The sequence below is a fragment of the Pteronotus mesoamericanus genome, unplaced genomic scaffold, assembly GCF_021234165.1.
Source record: "Pteronotus mesoamericanus isolate MK-2021 breed Mesoamerican mustached bat unplaced genomic scaffold, CSHL_Meso_final scaffold_174, whole genome shotgun sequence".
In the NCBI taxonomy this organism is placed as follows: Eukaryota; Metazoa; Chordata; class Mammalia; order Chiroptera; family Mormoopidae; genus Pteronotus; species Pteronotus mesoamericanus.
The window spans coordinates 28,489,472-28,510,929 of NW_026555309.1; the positions used below are offsets into that span (position 1 = coordinate 28,489,472).

General features: G+C 32.0%; 1 protein-coding gene across 3 annotated transcripts in view; it reads right to left on the bottom strand.

Moving 5' to 3' along the window:
- Positions 1 to 21,458, bottom strand: part of CSMD3 (CUB and Sushi multiple domains 3) — a 929,671-nt gene that overhangs the window by 613,400 nt on the left and 294,813 nt on the right. For all 3 annotated transcript variants that reach the window (XM_054590414.1, XM_054590413.1, XM_054590412.1), the window contains exon 6: positions 20,032 to 20,144. In XM_054590414.1, coding sequence (XP_054446389.1) covers positions 20,032 to 20,144 — 113 coding nt within the window. The remainder of the gene's footprint in view (positions 1 to 20,031; positions 20,145 to 21,458) is intronic.

Consider the following 21,458-nt stretch of genomic DNA (forward strand, 5'->3'; position numbering starts at 1 on the left):
TATCAATTTCACCTCAAACTTATATGAAATCTGCTTTCCTCTCATTTTATTCCTCACCATCCTAGGTCAGGCAGTCCTTATCTCTGACCAGGACAAGGCAACACAGTGACTTTTTCCACTTTCGTCCTTGCCCCTCTAGAGTATATTTTTCACACCTATGTGAAGAAAAAAAAATTCTCAAAGATTAAATCATATCTCTCCCTCTCCCCTGCTTAAAATTTTTCTAGGTCTCCCTTATCACTGCCTGAGGACACAATTCTACAACATGACTTAAAGTCGCTCTTCCTTGACCCTGCTGTTTCAGCCACGTGGGAATTTTTTAGATTCCTCAGACATGCTAAGCTTTTCCTTCCTCGTGGACTCTGTTGGCTCCCACTGGCCCACCCTCGTCTGTGCCTCTGCCTGGCAGCGCCTCACTCCCTGCCTCCCACGCTAGGCTTCTTCTTGTCTTTTACCGCATTTCACAGGGAAGAAATGTTCCCTGAGTGCCAACCTAACCCAGTTCCTACATCCCTATTTTATTCCCTACCCTCCACTCATTTATGTATTTATGGTAAACATTCACCTTTACCAGTGCTTTAGGTTTATTTGTTTAATGTGCATATATTTGTTTATTTGTCAGTTTCCTCAACTACATTGCAATAGCTATAAGGCAAGGGCTTTGCACTTCTTCACTATCCTAACCCTTAGAGGATACACAGATCACTTTCAATAAATGCTTGTTGAATGAATGAATGACTGCTATGGTTAGCTCACAGTGGGGCTATAGGAGTGAACTGAATGTGCCTCTTAAGGAACTTCATTGATAAGAGAGAAACCTAAAAATAACTACGAGACAATTATCTTCCATGGCTCATAGAAGTAAAACCTGTTATGTAGAAATTTATAATATAAGAGCCGACTTTCTTTTTCCAGTTCTTAATATATGAACCAATATGTTAATTTCCTTGTATACAATTTCATTTAACACAAAAAAAGTATTTGAGATAAGTTGCACTAACATATATTTTACAGTTAAAGAGATAAAGTTTATGAAGACCCTAGGTGAGTTTTAAAAATTGCAACAGATTTTGAACTAAGACCTCTTTTTCCAGAAGCTTCTTTTATAACCATGAATGATAAAAACTTCACCATTCACAAATTATATTTAAATTATTTTATATTTTCTGATGCTCGCATTAATTTTTCACTTTTACTAAACTATGTTTTTCAAAAACTTATTGAAAATAGAAAAAATAAATGTTCACTCATGGAGAAGGGAAAATGTGAAATCAGGAATTTAAGCCTTCTGTAATGAGGCAATCAGCTTAAATTTAACAGAAATTTTGAAATAATCAGTGTGTTTGCTCAGGGATCATCCAGAATTCAATGTTACCATGTCAATGAGAAAACTGGATGTCAGAATTTAGTGAGTTAAAGAAAAACTCAGTCAGCCCATTAATCAGGTTAGGTTAGAGATCTGAAAAATATTTAATCTGACTAGGATACACCTTTCATCATATAGGACACATTTTCTTTCTCATGGTTCCTGACAGTTATTATAAAGAGGTATAAATTATTCTGTCAGCTTGTTTCACTAGTGAGCATGCCATTCCTCCTCTGACATCTACCACAACTGACCTCAATGTTCTATGGATTTCCAGTTTGTGAAAAATGCTTAATTACATGAGGTTACAAATCATGGTGTGAGAAATCTGGTTATTCAGAACTGCTACTGTATTTAAGAACTTCATATAGAAATTAACTTGTGTCCAAGTTACTAATATTTCCATGTTTGTTAATTTGATCTTTATATATTTGTTCTTCAAAAGATTGATCTTTTATTTCACACCCTATAAAAATCAGAGTACCCTATGCTATTTTAATAAATGCTTTCCTCGTAACTTTTTTCTGCAGTTTTTTTAATAACTTAGTTTTGATCAGTTACCTAATGTAAGACATGGGTAATTTTATCTAGAAATGGAAATAAATTATCAGAATAATTAGAATACCTAAGCAATAATATTTTATAGATTAATAAAAACTGAAATCATCTCAGAAAATAGACTACAGAACAGGGGTTTTGAGAGAAGGGGAGGAAAAAACAGAATCTACTTATTTACCTAAATATTTTTAGAAAAATATAAAGAAAATTATAATTTTAGAAAAAATGGAAAAAAACAAGATGTGAATCCAGACATTCTGATTCCCGAAGCACCATTCACTACTATGCTACAGAAACCAGCATCGCTATGGTCATCAAATTACCTCATAAGAAACTGTACATTTCAACAATGCATAAATTAAGCCTTAAAAAAATACAAATGTGTCATAGGTAGAGCCTTAATAACATATCTCTGTAATTTTTAGGAAGACATTAGTCTCAGCAGATAGAAAATATTTATTTTCCATCTGGCAAAAAAAAAACAAAAAAAAAGTGAAAACAAATAAGAAAAATATATTGTAACAACAGTATTTATTTTGAAAGGGATGCCACTTTTTTTTTTTTCTTTTGGTTTGGTTGACATTTCCTTGCTTAAAAGAGTCCCTTAGGCACAGACATTATTGGTAAGCTTTTTTTTTTAAATTAAGTTAAAAGAGTGGAACTTGTACCACCTTTAAAATATGTTATCCTTTAAGTAACACCCTTTGCAAAAAAACAAAAACAAAAACAAAAAAACTTAGGAATATTTTCTTGTAGGGTATGAAATAAATTGGTCCCATTCAGATTCAGATGGATTTTGGCTTATAGCCCCACGTATCATTTAATTAAATGGGAATGTATTATGCAGTGCTATTAAGTCAGTCACATATCTGAAGAAGCAAAGAAATGTAGCATGAAAACACATTATAAATTATATAGGAAAAATTCTCAGGAAGATTAAAGTATGTTGCAGTATTGCAGAATTATCTATACACAAAGGTATACTAGAGAAAAATTCAATATCCAAAAAATGAGAGAAAGTAAAAGAATTATCGAACAATGTAGAGAAAAGCTTAAAATACTAGGTCTTAATTTGCAAAATAACATTGGCTTAAAAGAGGACCTTGACCTCATTTCCTTTCTATGGGAGTTGTGGGAAGTCATTCCATTTTAGAAGATTTAGCATGAGATTTAGTGGATATCCTCAAGGTAATTTAATAGCTTTTGAATCAATAGTGCAACCTAATGGAAAAATGTTAAACATTAAAATTTGTACACTAAGAATAAACTTTAGTATATTTTCACAATTCATATGCAGAAATTTAGGTTAAAAAAAAGGTGAATCAGAGGCCAAAGCTTTAATTTACTAATTAAAGTATTAATTATGGTTGGCATGATTTAGTGAAGAATTTTTAAAGATATAATTAAATAATTTAATAACATTGCCAAACATATTTTTAATAATGATAGAGCAAACCTCGTGCCCTGTTTATATATCCATGAATGAGTAATTTAACCTGCATCAGTGATATCTAGATAGATAGATAGATAGCAATCTCTCCCCCTTTCAGAAAGAAAATGGGAAAAAAAGCATAATTTTGGAACAAATGATAAAAAAGACAGTTTTACTGCAGATATTCTGATGAGAGAGAGAAATTTAGAGAAAGAGGTGGACAAAATAAACCCCACACCAACTGCTGTTGAGTTATTGTATACAGCAAGAGGGAGGACACACATCCATTTCCTCAGTAAGGTCTTCAGCTGCCATATTGCCCAATTAACAAATAACTATGGCTACATAATCATGGTTTATAATCCCTGAGACTTTATTAAAAATAAACATATAAATGAATAAAGTCATCAAAGAAAGATATACGCTGTATGTTAACATATTCAAAAACCATGGAAATACAATTTAAATTAAGAACATATAGAAATCAAGTTTACATGATTAATTCTCATTTAGAGTTAGAGCTGCAATAACAAATACACTGAATTTTATTTTCAAATCTATATGTACACATTTTGAAACAAAACCTAAATATAAACATGCTCTCAAATTCTCTGTCATCTGCAAATAATTCACTGAAAGTCATTGATATGCCATTTAAAAAAAGAAATTTAATCATTCAAGATTAAAACAAATTACACAAGAAAGAGTATGATAAATATGTAATCTATCTCCCTTATTTTATTTCTGAGTATATTAAGATTCAAAGATATTAAACAGTTTTAAAAAGTTAACCATAATATAACTGGAATTCCAGTAAATAATTTTAGATCTTTGGTTTAATATATTATTACATCTCCTAATTTCTTAAATTTGATGTTGGCAGTTTTCTATTTACCTCAGATTTATCCTAACCACCAGAAATTTCCTACTATATGCTAATTTTGCATTATCTGTTCCTTGTTGGTTTTCACATTTATCTCATGAACTATATGATATCACAACAGTTCAATATCTATGTGAGATAGGTTATTGGGAGAAAAAATTTACAACTAAAATAAGATAATGAAGCCCACCATATGAAAAAATATCATACCAGTGATAAATATAAATGAGAAATGAACATGATAAATATAGTCTTCATTAGCTATTAAATATTTTAACAAAATGTGAAGACTGATTTCAGCAAAAGTGTAACCACTTCTGTAGATTTGTATGTGTTTTTGGGGTGTGCTCACCAGGTTAGGATGGGGTTCTCTTGTTTCAGTTTACATGGAAGCACTGATTTATTAGATATTAAGATATTTGAGTGAGGGTAGGGCATTCAGCTTCTTATACAAATAACTTTCAAAGGAAATGTAGGAGAATCTGCTTTGTGATTCTTGGACCCTTAAGACAGAACAAGACTCAGGAGGAGGACCAAGAGAAGAGAAGATCGGTGAGCTTACTTCCTTTGAGAGAGCTCCTGTAGGTCAGTTAGTACCCTCTCCAGCGCTGTCCAGTAAGGCGGCTTTCAATGGGATCACTCACTTACGCTGTTTTTCTCATGAAGTTCACACACAGAAAGACTGATGTCTATTCACGTCTGACAAAGCTAAAGCCCAACTCATGCATGAATAAGCTAAAACTGACATCTGTTGAGGAAAGCTAGAGAGGAAGAGAGATAAGGCTGATTTTGTGTGTGTTTCTTATAGCAAGGATTTGTTTCCTGTTTCACTGACAAGGGCCATGTGTTACATGTCATCAGAGGACCTGTCCAAGCAGGCCACCTAAGGGGTAAAAAAATATCTCAGGTGAAGAACGCTCAGGGAATCAAGTGCCTGGACAAATTCGGGCAAGGGTCTGTTTAGAATACAAACGCCTCCCCCCCAGGATAAGAAATCACAGAAGAGAGGGGCCAGCTGGAATTGCTGACTAGACCCCAAGACTGCCTATGACAGTCAGCCTGCATATTGGGAACAGAGAGTCTATAGAAGGCTTAGGACTTAGGTCCAGCCAGGTACCTTCTATCTTCTGTCCCTTCTACTCTGTTTGATCTTAGAGAAACCTAACAGAGGAGCAAGTAAGAAGTTTAAAAGAAAGAGGAAACTCAAGGTGTAGAGTCCAGAATGACCAACCTTAACCCTCTCCTTTCTTTAAACAGGCACCTGGCTAGCAATGCCTGGGAGAGAGAGAAGAAAGAAAAAATTGATGACCTATCAAATTTAATGATTTGATGAATATCTTGGACTTGGTATTCTAATTACAGAATTCAAACTGTGTTTCTAATTTTAGGGACTAAATTTTATCCTTCTAAAATTCAGAAGCTAAAGTCCTAACCCACAGTGCCTTAAAATGTGGCTCTATTTAGAGATAAGCTCTACAAGAATTGGTTCAATTAAAATGAGTTTTTTAGGGTGGGCCCTAATCCCACATGACTGATAATCTCATAAGGAAAGGAGATGTGGATGTACAGAGACAGACTCAGGCATCCGTAAGCACAGAGGAAAGCTAGATGAAGACGCAGCAAGAAGGCATTGATCTATAAGCCACGGAGAGAACCTGCAAAGATTAGACCCCTGGCACTGTGGACTTCTAGCCTCCAGAACAGTATGAAATAAATATCTGTTGTTTAAGCTGACCAATCTGTGGTGTGTTAATATAGCAGCTGTAACAAACTAATTCACCAGTTTAATGTGTTCACTGGCCCTACATGGATTTTCATCCTGGGGCAGATGTATGTAGATGGTGTCTTTCATTTATATAACTAAAACTTATTAAAATTTGTCACTATATTTAACTGTGAAAACTAGAAGGAATATGAAGCTTTTCTGAAATCTTAACATGCATTTGTGATAGTTTGCTTTTTGCACACAGTTATAACACTTTCGGAATCAAAGAATGAATATCCCTGTAGGTAAAATAAAACAGGCCTTCAGCAGATAATCAGAACAGAGTGAATCTGAAATGTTCGTTACTTTTCATAAACATGAGTGCAAGGTTTCTCAATATCTTTGCAGTAGAAAAAAGACGTGTGCTATATGTCTGACAGAAGAATTGAAGACACAAAAGAAAAAAAAAGAATGAAGCAGAAATTGGCTTCAAATAAATTAAAGCTTTTAAGCTTTTTAAAAGGAGAAAGTCAGAACCTTGTTGAATGCTTTTATTTTATGGATTTGTTTTAAATTGCATATCGTGGGGTGGGAATCATAATTTTTAATTACAAATTCTAAAGTTCTGAAATAAGGCAGGCCTTGAAGTACAATGATCACAAACAATAAGTCATAAAATTTAAGTGGGCAATGATGACAAAAGCTGAGGAACAATATGAAAAATTACACTATCATATTCTCTCAGTATATTATTGTTATTTTGAAAGTTTCCAGCGCTCTTGTAATTAGAGAGCACTAACTTAATTGCCACAAGAGGGCGCTTCACCTGCTCTTCTGAGGCTGCAGAGTTTAACATGGTAGTTACTAGCTACTTCTCTATTTTGAGCACATGAAATGTAGGTAGTGAAAGAGAAGAACTAAAATTTTAATTTTATCCCCTATAATTCATTTTAATTTAAAGTTATAAGTAGGCAGCATGAGATATTTTTCATTAAATGCACCTTTATTGTTTTAGTAGACTGCATTTTATTTTAAATCTTGCACTGTTTAAGATGAAGTATTACAATGAAAGTGTTAGGAGTATACACTGATACAACACTATAATGTGTTTATTTGAACATTTTATACAAACAGTAAAAATTACAATGAAACTTAAGGGAATCATAATTGTCAATAAATTTAAACATTAAGTATTAATTTTTAACTTGATTATTCTTCTATAAAAATAACTTCTTCCCAAAAACTTAATTTTCAGTATGAGTTGTGCTGTAAGCATTATGTATATATATATTTTTGAGACTTAATTGAAAAATAAAATGCAAAATACACCATTAACACTTTTTATATTAAGTGTTAAAATGTTATTATTTGGGGCATATTAGTGAAATATAATTAAAATTAATTTTTCCTACTTCTTTTACATCTTATGTGGATACTAGAAAATTTAAAATTGTTTTTGTGTGGGTGTACATAACACTGTGAAGCTGAGCTATTGTTAGAGCAACTTTTGTGAGTTACAGGTACCAGGAGCAGATAAAACCAAAGAAATTTTCGCCCTGGCCGGGAATCTATTATTCCATTATCTAATGACCTCAAAGTCCTGAGATGTTAAGGAATGTATTCAAGCTCACAGAGTGGTGGCTGTGTCCAAATGTACCAATGTAGTTACACTGATAAACTAGAAAAATTAGTATATGCTTGGAAATTCAACAGAAGTACATGACCACAAATCCAGAGACTCATGTTAGCTATAGAAACTCTGTGAAGTACTTGTTATTACACTTTCTGTAGGAAGGAAGAATGTAACAAGGCTTTTTTCTTCTTGTTAGACCAATAATATAATGTTTAAATTTGACCTTTTCAAACAAGAGTGCACTTGGGCATTGTGAAACCATTGCCTTTCCTGATAAGGATTATTGTATTTCTTTCACCTTGAACTGATTTTTGTTTTGTTTTGTTTTGTTTTTTGTTTTTTTATTTTTTTATTGCTACAGATTTCTTCTTGGGTTTTCCAATAACAGTCAGTATACCTAATGTAATAAAAGGTTGAATAAGCCTGTAAGAATAGATGATTGTAGTGTTTGTTTTAGCCTATTCACATATAATGGGCAAAGAATATACCTTGCTGATACACCCCAAGGTTAATTTTTAAGACGTATGTCTGTTAAATGTTTAGAATAGTTTTACTGGGAATAATTTTCTTTACATATCTAAGGTATTGAAAATTATATTAAATACATTCTTTAAAGAAATAAACACTTATGTAACCAAACAAATATGAGCCTCCAAGAAATTACTGTGAAAGGTGGGGATATTCTTATTTTAAATAATACAGCTGTTACACATAATATGCTTGAAATTGCCCTATAAGTCATTTTTAGTCAAATAAAGGTGATGATGCTTCTGCTGCTGCTACTGATAATAGTAATAACAACCAACATTTTATATAATTCTTAATATGGCAGACATTCTTCAAAGTGCATTATGCATATCAACTAATTTGATAACTGATATCATTGTTTTATTAACATGACATTTTTAACAAAGTACAGTGTATTGACACAATTTTTTACTTACTAAATTTGATTCTCAATGAATTTTAGCCTGTTCTCAAAATAAAGAATGTATTCTGTGAATTTGCAAATTTGAAGACAACTAAGGCTGTAATCATAGTAAAATTATGATTGATTTTTAGGTGGAAAAAAAAACCAAAACCAAAACACCCTCTAAGGGTTAAGACCCGGTTCTACTATTATCTAATGTGACCTTGGGCTTATCACTTTTTTTGAAAGGGCTACAGTTAGCTCATATAGAACCTCAGACGTGAATTAGACAAATAAACCCCTTTCTCGGAGCGGTGCAACAACAGCCCATTGCTGAGCCAGAGGTGAGCAGCTACCGCTTGCCACCTAGCCTGATGCCCTTATGCCAGGCCTGCCTGCATAATTTATTCCAGATCTTTGTTGCTTGTTTGGTAAATAGAGATAATAATATATTGGGTTAGCCAAAAAGTCCATTTAGTTGGTTGGTTTGTTTGTTTGTTTGTTTTGTAAAATAAAAGACTTTGTTTTTCATTTTCACCAATAACTTTAATGACTAGGATATTTTGAATATGTCAGCTATCTTCTGCCATTGATTTCTAGTGGGTAGAGGTCAGGGGTGCTGATAAAAATCTTCCAATACATAAGACAACCCCACAGCAAAGAATTATTTGGCCAAAATGTCAATAGTATCAAGAAATTTCTCAAACCACTTTTGGCACATTCACTCAGTCACAGCACCCTCTCTATGCACTGCACAAATCTTTTTTTTTTTCTTTTTTTTAGTTGCATTTTTACCTTTCTTGAAATAACTAAGCATATAATACTGAAAATGCTGTGTATTTTATTCCATCATCAATATTAAGATGGCTATACAAAACTTTACCGATGTTGATAAGGTTTTTTAAATGCTAACTGATATGACAGCTGTCACAACACAATCTAACAAAATTGTTTCAAATAAGGTTAAAGGCAACTAAATGCTACTAGAGCCATCATACAGAAAAAAATAAAAGAACTTTTTGGCCAACCCAATAATTGATGGGACAATGTGAGGATTACATGAACTAATGCATATGGAAATATTTTATAAATTGTGACATATCTATGACCGTGTAATATTTAATTATTCCTTTAGCATTCATTGGCACCTAAAATATGGTAAACTCTAGGGATACAGAGATAAAAGGACACAGATGCTATCTTTAGAAAGTTGTAAATTATAAAACCAGGTAACCAGAAAACAACTCAGAATCTGCTTTCTAGCTTTTTATACAGTAGATGAAATATGTATATATCTATATCTTCTAATTTACACATATATAAGCTATTATTTAAAGTCATCCAATAGTAACAGAGAGCATTACATTTTGCTTTTTGCTAGTCACTTTGAATTTGTCATGAACAAGAAGTTCTGGTGCGACACTAAGAATATTTAATAATAGTTGGTTGAGACCAGAAACTGAACTGTGAAATGTCAGCCATAGCAATATCCAGAAAGTGCCTTACTAAGCCAATGATTAGCCATTTGTTATGTTATAGGACAATCCAAGGGGTCCTAAAAGAGATGGGCAATTCAGGGGTGGGAAGGCGGTGCTGGTACTCTGGGTCTAGAGGAAGCAGCTATGAACTAACCAGTTCAATTTCAATATTTTAATGATCTCTGCAGCCATAATGGACTAATGTATTCTTATACCCCATAGTTAGCACATCTTCATTCTGACCTAAAGCTACTTGAATCTTTCAAGACTCAAGTCAGGGTGTCAAGTTCGGGCTTTCTGACAGCTCTCCAGGGCCATGCATGCTCTCTCACTGCCCCCGTGAGCTCATAATTTCTTAATTTTAATACTTCATATTTTAATATAATATTCACTCATCTTTTCACATCCCATACAGGAAACTCTCTGAATTCAGGGACTGAATCAGAGCCTAGCAGAATATCTGGTACAGAATAAGTGCTCAGTAGTCTTTTTGTCAGACAAAGTTGGATCGCAAATGAACAAATAAATACATGTGTTATAATAGATCTCTCATGGGAGTTTTAATTTTAAAAAATTATTTTAGTCTCATTAAACAGCATTAGCAATTTGCTGCCTCATTTCTAACTTTGGGTAATTAAATAACTAAAGAAAATATCAGGGTAAATAATGATAAATTTATTGTCAGATGAGGCTAATTCATTCTATCATACCTTACAGGATCATTTCCCAAAATATGTCCTGAGGCGTAAGTAGTTCCAAAATAAGTTGAGTTTATTTGCTTAAATAAAATAATTCAACTTAAATTTCTTCAACCTAGTGTTTCCAAAGCTTTTTGGGCCACAAAACTGACTCCAGTGTAACCACTCAACATCCTACAACTGTAAACTTAAGGAAAATCCAAAATTAGTATCTTTGTCATCTGAATAAACTTCCTAAATTGCCTTTAACTATTTTAATTTTTGAATTTAAAATAAAATATCTAGGGATTTTAAATTAATTTAATGATGCTATCTTCAAATAGCATTATAAAATTACCTACAAAATAAATGTAAGTAAGGTCCACAAGGCTTAGTTCCTCGGACCCCATTCTTCATACTGACATGGAGGAATCAATCATATACAATATGTTTGACTGCTTGTACTTGCTGTGCTTGACTGAAGTCCTTTGTAGGTCATTTTGCACAATTACTGAATCATTACTGCAAACAAATTACTTGTTCAATATACAGGCTCCAGCAGAAGTAACACCTGCTTCAGTGAGGTTGGTAGGGTAATAATATGGGTGCAATAATTTATAGTTTTAATTTGAATGATTCACCTAAAATGTCATATGGTGTGCTTGAGTGTGTTATTGTTATGTTATAGAATTACATGCTTATGATTTTTAATAAAAGATTCTGTAATAAAAAAGGGACATTATTTATGCCAAACCCTGTAATATCAACAGAACTGATAAAACTGAATTTTGTTTATAATACACCAACTTAATCTATTATCCTTTGTTATGTGTTTATCCTTAGGTGATGCAACAAAATTTCCCTCACAAGAAATAGTTAATGTGAGCTTTAAGGCTTATGTGAGAAAAACTGTCATATATATTCATATGCAAATAAGTACTAAATGGAACACTACTGAATCACCATGAAGTACTACAATAAAAAATGCAATTTTGATAATCTACCAAATATACTTTAAACACAATAAATTTATACAATTATAGACTAAAAAAGTGTTATTCACAAATTCATTACATTATAATAATTTAAAATACTTCACAGAAATAACATTAACTAAAAAGAAAATGCCAACCCAAAGTTAGGTGGGATAATAAAGATAGTAAATATTGTAAACATATGTATTTTTTGAAAAAGGAAATTAGAGCTATAAATGCAGCTTGAATATTATAAAAATCAACACATATCTTAGGGTAATTTAGGGAAGATAATGTAAATATTTCCTTGAGAAGATCAATTTCTCATTTCATAAATAGGTGGGCTGTTTGAAAATTTTAGACATTTGTATTTCTTATTCCTATTAATTTTGATATTGTGGACTTTCCTCATTCTTTGAGTACCTTGGATTACCCTGATTTGGGAGAGTTCTTGTACAACTTGGAGTTAAAATTACATTTTTAAAGTCCATACCCAAATATTAGTCTTGAGAGTCATGCTATAATTAGAGAAATGATGGAATATAAACTTCAAAAAGTTCCTTTTTCAGCTCAAGAGACAAGTCTGGAAAGCTCAGTTAATAGACCTTTAAAAAAGCTATCATTAATGAAAACTCAGGACATAACAAAAGAAAAGCTCTCCCAGAATCCAATAGAAGCAAGAAGTCTAAGCTGTCTCCTTGTGTAAAAACTCTCATGGAAGATGAAGTAAGGAAGAGTATAACCACATGTATAGATTTGCTAAACTCTATTTGCTAAAGGAAGAATTCTGAAATCTTACAGTATTGACTTATGGAAAATGTAAGCTCCATAAAGACGCACCTGCATTTGGCAGAGCACTGGAACAACGTGTGTCCAGAAAGTTGGTAGATTTACACTTTGTTGAAGGATGAGTGTCGGATGGCAGATAGAAATCATTAAGTAAAAGAGCTAGGACCCTGCGGAGGGGTTATCATGCTAAGGGAAAAGGAAAATGTATAGTAGAAAATGTGGCTTGAAGAGTTTCAGCTGAAGTGGAGATGGCAGACCCAGCAAAAAGTGTCATAGAGTAAGCAGAGCAGGAAAGGTGGAAAACTGAGCACAGTGAAAGAGCATACCACAGGTTTCTCGTGAACACCAACAGCAAATGTCTGCAGGATTTCCCATTATCAAGAAGTGGCATCTCCACAGAAACCTGCTGATGTCTATGAGTGAGAACAAGGGTTTATAAGTGAACTAGTCAGTTTCATCCTATCACAATTAGGGCTCAGAGGATGTCACTTGTATCTGGAAGCTCTTTTAAAAAGGGAAGAAGGCAGTGATCGAAACCTTACATGTTTCAGCATCTATCCCAAGGTTGCTGAGTTAACATAAAAGAGATTTTAGCCTAGAAGAGATTTAAAAGTTTTAAGTTTATTCTATTATCAGCAGGAATGCATGGGCCCAATTAAAATGTTGCTCTATCATGTTTTTTTTCTTCAGTTTTCCAGTTGTTAAGTGCAATATTTTAAACCTATTATGGTATATGTTTTAGAAAACATTGTCCATATTACAACTGTGTATTTAATAGATTATATCTTATTCACAATAGTTGCTCTATTTGAATATAGTAATCTAAAAACACACTAATTTTACAAAAATATTTCTAAATTCTCACAAATTCCAAGTGATTGTAACATAAGATTAACATAATTTGCCTTTCAATTTATAAAATAGATCAGTAAAAGGTGTTTTACATCTATCTATGTATCTATCTATGGATTAAACACTGAGGTAAGAAAGAATACTTAGTAAACATTAAGCGTTTTTTTTAAAGAAACAAAATACTGGTTTAAGAAAGAGCGTTTAGCAAAGTAAGCATTAAAGCCTTTTAAAAAAATAAAATGGTGATATTTTTCCTTTTTACTATTAGAGTCACTCACCTATCAATGAATATAGACTCAATACTTTAAAAAAATAATAAAAATTTTATTACAGAATCTCCATCTACTCCTGAATATGCTGATTTCTATGACTGTTTCTTAAGTACATACATTCTTTTCTTTTACACTTTGCTCAAAAACCTATTATCATCTGATTTTAAGCAATCCTCTTTATCAGAATCTAAATTTAATGTTTCCAAGCGTAAATTTTTCTCATGAATGATGTCTATCACTGATGGGTAGTCACAGTGTTAATATATAACATAAACTAAATCAGAATAAAAATGACTATAAAACAGGTAAGATAAAGGAAAAATAGTATTTTTAATATTCTACTTTATTTAAAAAATTTCATCTTATATATATTATATATTTATGTATATATATGTGTGTATATATAACTGTAAAATTGTATTCTACCTCTAAATATAATCCTATTGCTTAATTTTTAATTCATAAATGTTAAATATATAGCAAGGTAGGTATTTCACTATAAATTATGTTTGACTAAATTGAAGCAAATTAATAACTAGCACTGTGTTTCTGATACACAACACTTAGCTCTGTTTACCTGGTTGTGTTTAGTAGTGCAATTTCTATTTTGGGGAAATTTGAAATTAAATGACAGCCAGTTTTCTGTCAAGTACACCCACAATTTATGTACAGAACTTTGAGCTGGAAGATATATAAATTGGCAAATAAATTTTGAAGACATAAGTGAAAAATTAAGTATAGTTATCTATGGAAGGATTTCATTCAATCACTATTATCAGCTAATGTGGTAAAAGTCATTAAATTTTATATTGGCATGACTGTAAAATATACACTTGTATCACAGGAAAAAATGTTATCAGAAGTTTTTAAAGGCTCTTTTAGACAGACTAATGTTTACTTAGACAAACCATTTTGACTACTAAATATGCTATTTTCATTATCTCTGATGGCTGTGTTGACAATGTACTAATTAAGATGATAAATCCCAAAGACTATATAGGTTCATAAAGCAAAAAGTAAAGAGAAGTTTCTAATTTTCAACTCCTCAATAAAATAAAATGAAAGAGAATTTCCAGGTGAAAGTAACTGTTTTGAGTTGAGAGAGATTTGAAAATAAATGATGATTTTATATTAAAATCAAAAGAAAATTTAAAAAAAGAACAAAACTAGATATTATTCTTAAACACTAAAGACCAATGAAATTCAACTTCTTATTCTCTCAAAACTCAGTAAATGAAAATAACTTGCTTACTTCACAAGTTTAAAATAATGCAGTTTGTCTATGTATGAAAAAGAGGTTATTTTGAGATAAGGATTCAGTTTATGAATTTTTCTACAGCATGCACTCACTAAAAATTAAATAATACCTACTATAATATGAAAAAAAACCATAATTGGTAAGACTTCTTGAATTGTGCTGACAAAGTCCTGTGTACTGTCTTTACCAAAAAGCCTATTTGGCCATGTCCAACATTCCCATGGCAATGAACTACACCTTCGCTGCCAGAACCAGTTTTGATCTTTACTTACTGAGTCACTCTCTCACCTTCAACCTAGAAACCATGCATCTGACTCACAGTGATAGTTATCGAATTAGAAGAGGGGTTTTATGATTAAAATGGTGGATGTGATTCCTGGTCTTTCAATAGGAGTGGGTATAGAGGTACTGATATTGTGCTCTATTTTTAAACCTGGACTAATGTATACTTTTAAAAATTCAGTGATACAGGGGACATTTCTTCTCATTTTTACTTATAAAATAAGTTCTATTTTAAAATTGGGTTCTAAGGAAAAGTGCCTTTTCCCTGGTCAAACATCATTTTCCCTTTTTGATTGTTTGCTGTATTCAAATTCTATGTCTGATCAAGATTTTTAAATGATTTGTACCTCACAATTAGAAAGTGTGTTTCTCACCATCCCGTAGGGTTGATTACCTCTTTCCTCTGAAGCATCTTTATTCACTGTATGCCCAACTTTTACCATAAGAAATGATAGTATCTTTTGATTTACACAACAACAAAGTGTCTGGTGATTGTGACTTTAATGGGGAAATTAAGGCTCAGAAAACTCACACAGCAATTAGTACCCTCATATTTTAACCCTCATTGTCTGAATCCAAATGCCACTCTTTTTTAATATACTATGCTGCATCCTCAATATTATTTATCTTTGCTCATAGTAACTGTGAACATACACTTGTCAAAACATTTCCAAATGTAAAAAATGGAATGAAAATTCCCCAAGTTGTTTTCACATAAATTATGTGCATTTAAAACGCCAACAGCCTCTGTGGAACTGAGGTTAATGGCAGCACATTTTCAATACAATTTGAAAGGTTGGTCTATTAAATATGTTTTCTTTTTTTTTTCTTTTTTTTTATATATATTTTTTTTATTTACTTTTTAAATACATTTGTCTCTGCCTCCCCCCACCTCTTTCCCTTGCCCCCTCCCACCTTCCCTCCCTCAGCTCTTCCCCTTTGGTTTTGTCCATGAGTCCTTGCTATATGTTCCTTGACTTTCCCCTTCCCTTCCCTTTCCCTGCCCCCCCTTCCCTCTTGTCTCTGTTGATTTCTTTTCCTTTCAGTGTTGCTGGTCATATTTTCCTTGCTTCTTTGCATTGTTGGTTAGGTTCCGCTTATAGGTGAGATCATATGGTATTTGTCTTCTTACCAAAAAGATACACAGGTGATACCAAAATTATGATAACCTCTATGAGAACCTATATAAAATACTCTATTCATAAATTAAAAATAGACTGTATGAGTATTGATGTATCCCTGTTAAATTGAAAACAAGTGTCTATAAAATACTAACCTGCATAAGAAGAATTGCATGAACAATATTATGTAAGAAACGGAAAAAAAATCAAAAGTGATAAGATCTATAAGGATTTCAAAGACTTAATCTATAATACAGAATAGTCATATACTTAGACATTTGGAATTGATTAAATGCTGTTATTCCTATACTTACATGCCAAAGACAAGTATGTCAGTATCTACAGATCCAGTATCTTTGCACATTTTAAAAAGAGGTTAAATGTAGAATGACTTAAAATGAAAAATACTTTAATAGTATTTTGTACTTGAGTAATTGAGCCAATGGATAAAAATAATACTTTTAATAAACATCATCTTCTAGATGTAAAATATTCTGTATTTGAAAACTGAGTGTCATTGGAAAATCTTCCAATTTAGAAATTAAGAAAACATAATCAAATCTTGATAGAAATGGAAAAGAAATAAATTGTAGGTTTACAATGAAGATCAAGTAACAACAATATATAGATTTCAACAAACAAGTTTCGAACACCACAGTAAAAGAAAAGTTATACCATTTAAAAGAAAAGTATGAAAGAGCACTATTCAAGTTCTCATTAGAAGAGGTTTAATGGAACTTGAATATAGAAACATTACTGAAAAATAAGGACTAAAATAATAAAGTGATATTGAAATGATTTCCATTAGAAAGAGTTGAAAATTAAAGAGGAAACATTTTAAAAGCATAGAAGAGATAATAGAGGTTTAAAAGAAGATATTTCTAGTATAAGTAAACTTGGGGGGGAAAGAAGTTTTCATTTATTTTTGATAGGCACAGGCATACTGAATGGGGGGTCAAAGAGATGGAAAGCATTTTCTGCATTAAAGGAATTTTGTTTAAATCAATACTTTCCTTAGTACTTTTGAGTTATGACAGAATTACATTGTTAGTGTGTTCTCATCAACCTCTGCCTAATCCCATTTACATTGTAATATCTAAATCAATAAAGAAGGAAGCCTATAACACAACTTGATGGAAGCTCAATTGAGGAAAGCATGTTACTGTATCTATGTGACCACTCTACGGATTATGTGATTAACTCTAAAAATGGCTAATGGCATTTAGGTACTCTTAGTAGGTATAGTTCCTTTTCATGGTTTCTTATAAGACCACAGGTTAAATAGAAATGCTATGAGGAAAATAATCAATCTTTGGCAATCTAAGATCCATCAAACCACTAAATACTTAAAATAATTGATAAATTGATAATAATTATCCAATAAAATGTTGAGTTATAAGAAGCTGTTTCATGGAGAGTTGGTTGTGACTGTTGTATATTACATTCCACAAATTTTCTATCTTGAATTAGTTTTAATGGAGATACCACTGAAATTAAATGGTAGCATGGGATAATCTAAAAAACATGATTGCCACTTCATGCTAGGGCATGTATATCAACATGTCAGAATTATGATTTTTACAGCTATTTAAGTTTGCTTATTAGAGTGTTTCAGTCCAAATGTATTTGATTGTAGTTTTAAGAATTACTTCTCCAACTGAACTTACACTATCTAGGTAAAATATAATTTAGAGACAATGCAATTAGAAGAGCAAGTCTGAATCAGAAAAGTTTTAAAAGGATACAATGAAAAGGTGTAGTTTTGTATAATAAAACTTTTCCTTGATCTTATAACAATATCATAGCTACTATGTTGTTAGATCACTTTATTTCCTCTATATAGTGTAGATGTAGATTATAAGATTACATTTAAAATTATCATCTTTTAAGTTCTTTTTCCTGCTGAAAATAGAAATAATTCATACTCCATAAAATACTTCATTTCGGTTTTACTACAGTGAATTAATTGATATGCTATCTTTCAGTGATGAAACCAGATGGGCAATGCTAGAAAATAAAACTGAATCCTGAAAGTACTATAAAAGTCAGTTTAGGATTAGCAAGTAGAATATTGAAAATAAGAGTTAAATACACAGTCTACTGGCAGCTTTGCACTTTTGCCTTGTAGTGCAAAATATCCCTATCTACAGGTACCAGTTTCATGAAACCATACTGTATAAAGCAAATGAAGCACCATTTTATTTTTGAGATTCATTTTCTCCAGAAAAAATATATTTAAATCTAAATTTAAATTAAACATTTAGATTTAAATACAAAACAGGTGCTCTTTTATTTCTATTAAGATAAAGAAGAGGAGCCACCTGACTTAAAGATTCTATGACCACATGAGTCAAAGAGAGTGAGTCTTTTGAATTTCTTCCATGTCATCTGCCTTAACTCAGGGCAGAGGGGAATCAGAGCCATAAAATTTTGTGGATGAATGACTCAAGGGAAGGGGTCAACCTAGAGAAAAAGGGGCTCCACAACAAAGACTTCTTTTCCATAAAAAATGTCCTCTGATTTTTGAAGTACATAAGCATTTTAGAAACTGAAATTGGGAAGTCAAGATACTGCTCAGATTTAAAGGTGACATTAGGTTAAAATGGTAAGATTCAAGTTACTTTGGTTTTGACAGTTATTTTTAATAATATATAATAAAAATTTCTATGAATATTTAATTTTTAATTTTAAAGTGGAGTGTTCTAGATGAGTAATATATTCTAAAGAATGTTAAAATATGCATAGTTTTAAGAGCACATTTGCATTCATATTTCTATTTGAATTCACTACATTAGAAATATAAATTATAGATTTTTTTCTACAACAGATTTTGTCTCAAACCTTTACTTTCAAGTTACATTTTCAGTGAATTTTATTATGGTGATACCAAATACACTATTGTAAGTGTCAAAATACCATAACATTAATTGGCTGCTACGACTGTGAGAGACTTTATTGCTAGGACACTAAAGAGGGGATACTGGTCCTTAAAATATAAATTGATTGTTAAGGTTTGTATCCCAGAAAACAATATAGTCTAATACCCTTTTAGATATTAACTATAGGCTGGCTAAAGTCACCACATTAAGTTTTCAAAGTCCTTAAGCCTAAAGACTACTGAAAAGGAAATCATTGAAAAAAACAAATAGATAAATGAAAAAATGTAACTGTGGCAATGCTCACTATTCCCTAAACAGTAGCTGCTACACTACTGAGAATGTAATGAATTATTTATATAATAGTCTGAGGATAAAGTACACTAAACCCACATAATATTACTAAACACTGCAGAAGCTACAGTTTCATTGGTGTTCCATCTTCATAACAATCTTGTTATAAACAGAGTATTTTCAAGTTAGTACATCAAATATTACATCCCACTTATTCAAAATTATGCCTGTTAATAAAAATGGTAGATAAGAAACTTAAAAAGGTTAATTAAACTAGCAACAGCAGACACACTATATAGGGAAATTAATTTCAATTGATGAAGAGACTATTTACAGCTGCAGGTTTTCTACAGCGTTTGGTGAGGTAGCTTTAGGCAGCATGTCCAATTGCTGAAGTGCTTTATAAAAATAAAATATAACGTCTGTTACATATTACCTTTCAGGGGTCATCATACTCTTTATCCTGAACATTGTGCTATAAAAATCAACTAACTTTTACACTGGAACTTAGTTACAGTATCATTATTACCCAACCAAGAGAATGATCCTTTTGCTTATTCAAATTACCATTTAGTAATGCTAAAGACATTTTCCTTGTATCACAAAATGCAGTTGCATATACCAAAATCATTTTACACATCAAAAGAGGCAGAAGTATTCATTAAATATACCTTGATACGGAGCACTAAAGCCACGATATCTGTGATTGCTGTCTGTAACAAAATGCAGTCTGAGCCAGTTTTTGTTGCTGATAATTGGTGGTGGTATATTCATTCCAGATAACCTGAATTATGGAAGACAACAACAACAAAAATTTAAAAGGCTTTTCAGCAGTAAACGTTTTTACTGAATTGAGGCCCCCCTAAAATTCTTCTACCTGTATATTACCATATTCATGACTTTGCATTACACTGTGATGAAATTTTTAATCACAGATGAAATAGTTGCTTTATGCATAGAAAAGTCAATAATAGAATAGTGTAATTTGAAACACATTTTGTTCCAATTAGGTTACATATGTTAATAAAATCAATAAACTGCATATGATTTTTTATTTACCCAAATGTACTGCATAGATAATAATCAACATAATTCAAGCTGAGTTAATGAATGGTACAGGTTATTATGCTCCCTGTGTATTTATTGATACAGTGTAGTTACAAAACAGAAAGACTTCAAAGCCATAGGTACATCTTTCCCACGTAATATATTTTCAGTATTTCACATTTGGTGGCAAATTTTTACAATTTCATTTCTCAGGACAAAAGGATTATAATGTAATTTCACAGTACTATGTTTTCATGATTAACTTTCTTTATAAACTACAGGGTCTGGCAGAAATAACACTTCTTTTTTATTACAAAATCTTATATTACAAAATCATAAGCATGTAATTCTATAACATAACAATATCACACACAAATACACCATATAACATTTTAGGTGAAATGTTCAAATTAAAACTTCAAATTATTACACTCATATTATTACCCTACCAACCACCCTCAAATAAGCCTTACTCCTCTGGACCCTGTATATTTATATAATGCACTAAAGGTCTGCTTCAATTAATAGAAAACATTGTATTTTGGATATACAAGATCTGTCCACAAGGTATCCAGCATTGGTATATGAAACATAGAGACATTTATTGAGGAAGATACAAGAAACAATGTACATAGGACAATCATGCCTCAGTCCCCTTGAAAGGAGGCACCTAGGGACCTCACCCAGTTCTCCCAGTCATCATCAGCTGCTGCATATTTTCCCGAATCTCATCGATAGTCTGAAATCTCTTCCCTTTCAAAGGTGATTTTAGTTTTGGGAAAAGCCAGAAGTCACAGGGCACCCAATCTGGGCTGTAAGCAGGGCTGAGTCACCTGGATGATTTGATGATTCACCAAAAAACCTCTGCATGAGATGAGATGCACAAGTGGGCATGTTGATGTGATGAAGCTGCCAATCACCAGTTGCCTATAGCTGCAGCCTTCTGAAACATTTGAATAGTTTCCACAGAGGAATGTTCAAGCTTAACACAAAATTTGATGCAGATTCATTGCTCTACTTGTTCAGTCATTTTGAATGCAGTGGCTGCACA